Source organism: Archocentrus centrarchus, chromosome 1 (assembly GCF_007364275.1).
Source record: "Archocentrus centrarchus isolate MPI-CPG fArcCen1 chromosome 1, fArcCen1, whole genome shotgun sequence".
Classification (NCBI taxonomy): domain Eukaryota; kingdom Metazoa; phylum Chordata; class Actinopteri; order Cichliformes; family Cichlidae; genus Archocentrus; species Archocentrus centrarchus.
In genome coordinates this window covers 16209677-16216588 of record NC_044346.1, presented here as the reverse complement: position 1 = coordinate 16216588, position 6912 = coordinate 16209677, and the positions used below count along the sequence as shown (strand labels likewise).

The following is a 6912-nucleotide window of genomic DNA, read 5'->3' as shown; positions in this document are numbered from 1 at the left end:
TAAACCATTTCAGGACAAAAAAATGCACACACACACACACACACACTTTGTCACAAAACCAGTGAAGATTTTTATGAAACATTTTATTGAAGGCAAAGCAGTAACTAAAATCTCACTAGTCTACAAGATTGACATACCACAAAAATACAGTGTCAGTGTGTATTCTGGTGTATTCATTTGTTCATTCACAGATCATGTGACACGGGTACAAGTGTTTTAGGTCCAACATACAGTTTTAAAAAAATACACCCTCCTCCCTGAGGTACTTTTCACACTAGTGTTGTCATCTAGGTGCAAATATGCATAGTAAATAGTAAATGTACCATAAACGGCTGACACAAAACATGAATTCCCTTTTTAAAGTAGTAAGTTGGTTTTTATGCTTATAAACACAGCAGGACATTCATGGATAGAGCCTGGTCAGTGCTCTATAGATGGCTGATTTAGTGAGTCACAAATACACAACACTGTCAGTGTACATCACAAGTCTTACAGTTTGTTTATGTCCACTGCCACCAACTTGGATTGGTAAGTCAGGGGGTGGGGTTTCTCCAACTTCTCAAATGGGAAGTCTGAATTGAAGGGGTGTTGCAGTTGAAAATTCCAACTAGGAACTTAGTCATTCCAATTTTAAATGTCACCCGTTTCCTGAGATAAAATATCTTCCATGGAAAACAACTGGCTCAAAGACAAACCTGAAACTGACCCAACAGCCAAGAAAAAAAGCTTCTTTTACAAGGCCACAGTAAACCATGTGCTTTTAACTTATAACAGAAATCAAATTGAATGCATCGTTGTGCAGTAAGACAGTGGTCCATAATCACCCTGCAGTTTTAAAGCAATTCAAGTGCAAACAATGGGTGCTGATCCACAGGCACTGATAAAAATAACAGAAACACTGAATCTGACAAAATCCAACACAGTAACACCGTGAATGACCGGATTTAAAAATGACAGTTTTAATGTTGCCTGTTTTGGCAAATTTGGTGCCTTCTTACAAAATAAACATCTGGCTTTCACCCAGAAAGTTAAATGGACGACATTTTCCTCTGGGCTGTAGTGCTGTTTCTTCATCCCTGTTATTTTAGTGATAGTTGCCCAGTTTCTAAGACATCAGCTGTAGAAATGTTTGCCTTCTCTTTAATATAATGAACTAAATGTCACTTCTCTTGTGATCCTTAAAGGACCAAAATTACAAATTGCATTTTCTTTCTACATGGTTCCCAATCTGGGACGTCTTTAACCTTTCCATCTCGTCATGCTGCCACAGGTTAATGCATGTCTGAGTCTGCAAAGAGAAAACAGTTCCTACGTGGAATCTTTTCAGTACTTGGGTCACATTTTCTTGAAAAAGCCATTGCTGCTGAGTTTGACATCTCATTTACTCCTATTAAATTAAAATAGGACAAACATTTCTACAGCCGATAACACCCAAGCAAATAAGATGGATAAATAACACTACAGGCCTGAATTATAAACAACTGATTTTGAGGTGACTTTTCCCTATAAACTCAGCTGATGCACTGATCCTACTGTTTTATGTCATAATCGGGTTAGTTATTTGGAAGATGATCACAGTTGCAATCATTAACTAGAACAGCATTTCCATTTCAAATGTTAATCACTATAGGGGCTCTTGTATTTGGCTTGCAATATGATGCCAACTATATGTTTACATTCAGAGATAACTGGGAAAATATAAGGGGTGCACTATAAAACAATATTAATGGATCAGTTAGGTAAGCTGAGCCTAAAGTTGGAGTTTCAGTGTCACAAAAGTGTTTCTCGTTACCTGGTTAAATCACTGTGGCGATTTGTGCTGAACACATAACCTGATCTGGGTTCAAAGTTGTTAGTTTATTGTTTTTTGGTTTTTTCAAATCATCTGGAAACACCATATTTTAACTAAATCTTTTATTTAAATTGTGCCGTAAGTGCGATTCGCTGCCAAATGAACACGTTTTATATACGCACCCTGAAGAGCTTAGCAGCACCGAATGAAGCCACAAACTGCACTAGATTGTCAATTTGCATGTGTTCATATTCAGATGGTGATGCAGAAAATTTTTTTTTTTCCAAGTTTGGTCCTAATCTGCTGCCAAGTCTAAATTTTATTAGATGTGTGTCATGGGAAATATCAAAGGTGCCAATTAAGCAAAAGTGTTTTGTTTTTTCTGCTCAGAAGCCCTTTTTAGATGAAAATATAAAACAGCTCATTTAAAGACTGAAGTGTGCTGCAGTTATTTTTTTGGTCGGAAGTAAAGTTTCTTGGTGAGCATTGAAGCAAAACAAGGTATTTGCTTCTTCCCAACAGCGTTTGGGTCACGGCATTTCAAAACGCTCCTCATGGACACTTTTCTGTTGACCAGTGTGAGTAACTCTGTAAATTCCAGGGAATTACCAAATTTCTGGAGCATCTCACACAGATCCTGGATATACCAGGAGCCATTGATAGTCTCACGATGGGAGTAATAACCTTAAAAAAAAAAAAAAAAAAAGAGAAAACAAGTTAAAATGAATGTTGAGGGAAAACCAAGCAGGATGACATGGGGTTATGAAACAAAGGCTTTACACCAGGATTTATAAAGGCTCACTCATATGGTTTCAACTAAGAGAAAAAAAATCTATTGAATCATCAGAGCATTACTGGTGCCCAATCAGAGAAAGTTTAGATCATGTTTATAAATGAGAACTGGTTCTCAAACACTAAATAAAATAAGTAAAAGTAAAATACAAGGTAAGAAATTATACTAAAGATCACATATCTACCTTGGCGGAAAAAAAGGGAAATTTAAAAAAAAAAACAAAAACACAATTTAGTAAATCTGCTCTCAGCTTAAATAAAATGCAAAAGGTTCATGCAAATCCCAGAAGACTCACCTTCAGCCACAGAATAGCACATGATGAAATCAGCCCCAGCTGGGAGGGTGTGCATGGCGCTGGCATCCACAAACACCTCTACTCTGCTATCAACGGCATCAGCAGGGGTAACCGGATCATCATGCTTTTCTCCACGACATGCCTGGAGATGGACAGTGGTTTCCAAACAAAGTATTATAAATAGGTAATATAGCAAGTTAATCTAGACAGGTTTTGGTTTTTTTTGCTAGCATGTACCTGTATTATAAAGATCTTTGGCTTTCCAATAAGGCTCTCGCACTTGTTTCCTTTGAACATGGATGTGATTTCCCGGATATTGATTTTGCCATCATGGCAGTAAACATGGTCATCCTCCCCATGACTCAGGAAGGCGATCAAAAAGCAGTCAGCATCTGAGTGGTCTTCCTCTGCAGCTGGTGGGACATCAGGTACTTGTTAAACTTGCAGCTGAATGTTGGCATGTTGGATTTGACACAGTTCTCTTTGCAGGAGAGCAACGAATTATGGAAGAATTCAAGTGATGATTTCATGCATACATTCTGAATGTACTCTAGTCATTTGAGACCAACTATGTGCGTACCTTCTGCGAGTTTATCCAGGACTTCCACCTGCTTGTAGTTATCATAAGGCCTCACTTCAAAGTTTAGGTTCTTCAGTCTAAACAGGAAGTGAAAATTTGTTGATTAGTTTAGCAGATCAAAGATCAAAATGACCTTTGTTGTCCAGTCAGCAGAAATCACACAACTATCAAGCAAACAATTATATTTATTGTTCATTTGTAACACAAAACACACCGAATGCACTCTTCCTGAAATCCACGAGCCTCTCTTTAGGTACAATTTACACCACTGTGAAATCAGCCACTACCAGGCCACAATAACGCTCTGTAGTGAGGGATTGTGATCGGGGTCATTACCATTCAAAAGAGGCACAATCACCAAGTCCTCCACAAACTTAAAAATATAGCACATCACATAATGGCTTTGGCACTTCCTGGTGCACAGAGGTGAAAGAATGCAGCCCTGGGGCAATCCGGTGGAGGGAATAACATTTAATAATCAGGAAAAAGCAGTTATACGGTATGACCACATAACAGATCTAGAGCTGCTAAGAAAGTGGAGGTATGTTCTTGGGCACAGAGCAATGTCAAATGCAGTGCTCTCCCTTTCTTCAGCAGATCGCTGGGAAGTTGTACCTTTTCTCCAAGTTGTAACGATCAGCATTGGTTCCATGCCTGTCATTTAAGCCCAGGCGCCAGAAGAACCGCTCCTGGTTAAAGATGAGGGCAATGCCTCGTCGTTTGTTGCCCATCTTGTACTCCTCTGCAGGATCCAAGAAGCTGATTTTAGAGTGAAAATTAGCATGTGAATACAGGCAATATTCTGAGTGAGAATTTCCAGCTAGCCACAAAAGGTGGCAGTAAGAATTTACCTTCTGATGAAGGCGTCAGTCTCTGTTTGGTTCTCCGTGCATACTGCTGAAAAACATATTCATAAGTAACCAGTGCAATAATTGCAAAATAATAATGCAGTGACAAGTCTTGCTTTACAGTTTATCTAAATATTGCATTATACAGTGTTGATGAAAACCATGATACTGAAAAAAATGTAACAACACACATCTGATTGCATTCTAGATTATCCTGTGCCAGTAACTCCTTCCTTGATGCTCCAATAGGTGTGTCAGAAGAAACTGTGCACTGATGAAAGCTGTGATATTTAAAAATGAAATATTGATGTTGCATCAATAATGCACTTATGATAATATCATCCATCCATATTGTTATTGAGAAATCCTTTGTGCAGTGAAAATCTGACATTGTAACAGCCCTTATTCAATTCAGTTGCATTTATATAGCACCAAATCACAACAGTTGCCTCAAGGTGCTATAATACTGCAGAGACCCTACAGTACTTGGAAGAAAGCACCAACAATCAAATGATCCTCTGTGAGCAAGCACTTTGGAAGGAAGCACTCTCTTTTAATCGCAAGAAACCTCCGGCAGAGCCAGACTCAGTGAAGAGCAGCTATCTGCCTCGACCAGTTGAGGGGTGAGGGCAAAGACAAAAGAAAAAGGCAACAGGACAGAGCACTTATACATAGCAGGATGTAGCTTTGTAAGCTTCTATTAAATGGTACAGCTACAAGTGCATGAAGTCTTCCATCATTGCTAGTAGGGGGGGGGTCAAGCAGGTATTGTTCAATCTGCTCAGAGTGCCAATAGCTGGTGGATAGGTGGAGAAAGATGCAAAGGCTGCTAAAAGAACTGGGGCCAAAAGGGACAGGTCTGTTCTCCACCTTACAGATATGTAGGCCAGACTTTGTGTGCAAAGGAGGCAGAGTGGGTATCTTTCATATAAAGGTTAAAAGGTATTATAATGTTATTATTCTGATGCTGCCTAAATAAAGCACCTTGAGGTGGCTGTTGTTGGTTCTATATACATAAACTTTTTTTTAAAAGTGCATCCATGAAGGTCGTTTGGTTCACCTTTTCCTTTTAAAATATTGTGGTGCTGAGTAAATCTTGCCTCCACTTTAGAGGTTTTCCTTTGAGCTTTTTATTATTTACTCCACATGTAAAGTACAGTGGAAAACCCCAGCTGAATACAAGGAAGCAATACAAAAAATACAGCCTCAAAAACCTTCAAACAAACATGATTCATTCCTTTGATTTTCATGAAGTGCACCTTAAAGGCCTACATGGGTAATTAGGAGAAAAAAATGTTGGATATCCACCCATAAAGCACATTTATGGATTCGTGCAGACCAGCTACCTGATGACGAAGAATCAAAGGAACTGAGGAGCTCTGTTATCAGTGTGACAGTAAAAAATTATGGTACTTTGAGTTGATGAATAATCTCACCCTGTTTAACCTGACATTAATGTTTGTTTCACCTGCAATTAAATATATGACTTGTTTAATTTTTTTCCCAACTTTACAGTTTGTTTCAATTTTGCATTGGTATGAGCAAATATTCTCACTTCCATGTTTCAAAAAGAAGCTTTTAGTAATTTATAGATCACTGTGTGAATTGCTCACCTGGCTTGTTGTCAGCTGCTGGTCTGCTGTCTGCAGCAACACTTCCTGGGAAGGTCAGAGAAGGAGCAGTGAAGTCCTGAGTTCATAACTATTATATTAAAACCTAGATGTACATGTTGTACTAACGTGGTGACGGACTTAAGGAAAACTAAAAACCCACAGTAAAGGCGTTACAGCACTTCTAAAAGAGCACATTCAGTCTGTCTAAAAACTACGGAGCCTTACATCGAAACTAAGTGGCGCTGCGCTTATTTTTCAGCTTTTAAACGGTATGCAGACATTTACAGGTCACATGTCTGTTTCTAATTAAAAACAAAAAAAAATGTAAATTTGTTACCTCCACATTCCTCTCCTGTCTTGTCGGACATGTTCACAGTTCGTCTTTTTTTCGGACTGACACTGTGAGAAGGATACATTACCGTCGCCAACTCTAAGAGATAGGCTGTAGCCCCGCCCCCGTAATCTCATTGGCTCAAAGAGTAAACACTATTGGCTCTTACGTTTGTCTTTCACAGATTTAAAAATCAGAATTTCCGTATTTTCTACATTGTAACCGTAAGGCTTTAGAACAAGTTCAGACATCTAACAAATCAAGAGCAACACCAAGAATATGAGATGAAAGTAAAAGATTAAGTGAGCTCAACGTAATCCACTGGCCTTATATCACACAATCAACAACATATACATGATTAAAAACACAAAGCCTTTACCTCATTGTTTATGAGACATTCAAACATTAAACATTTGTTAAAAAAAAAAAAAAACGACAGCCAACAACTTAACAAAGCACGAGTATTTTTGTTGGAAACTAAACACATACTTCTACAAGTCACATCTGTATCATCTCTATTCAGTTTAATTCAATTTTATTTATCAAGGCACTTTATATTGTAAGCTAAAGACCCTACAATAATACAGTGAAAATGCCAACAGTCAAAACGACACCCTATGAGCAACCAGTAAACAGCGGGAAGGAAAATCTATGGGACTA

At 38.4% G+C, this 6912-nt stretch overlaps 1 protein-coding gene across 2 annotated transcripts; it reads right to left on the bottom strand.

Annotated features, from left to right (window-relative positions):
• Nucleotides 1-92: 92 nt before the first annotated feature.
• Nucleotides 93-6363, bottom strand: LOC115782360 (caspase-6). Of its 2 annotated transcripts, none has more exons than XM_030732507.1 (8): nucleotides 6259-6363; nucleotides 5922-5966; nucleotides 4312-4357; nucleotides 4076-4219; nucleotides 3461-3537; nucleotides 3118-3293; nucleotides 2881-3022; nucleotides 93-2476 (listed from the first exon to the last, which is right to left on the bottom strand). In XM_030732507.1, the coding sequence occupies exons 1-8, from the start codon at nucleotides 6335-6337 to the stop codon at nucleotides 2241-2243; spliced, it is 945 nt and encodes a 314-aa protein (XP_030588367.1). In that variant the 5' UTR covers nucleotides 6338-6363; the 3' UTR covers nucleotides 93-2240. The 2 variants fall into 2 exon arrangements, with proteins under 2 accessions (XP_030588367.1, XP_030588377.1); XM_030732517.1 differs by having other exon boundaries at nucleotides 4312-4354.
• Between the last annotated feature and the right edge of the window lie 549 nt (nucleotides 6364-6912).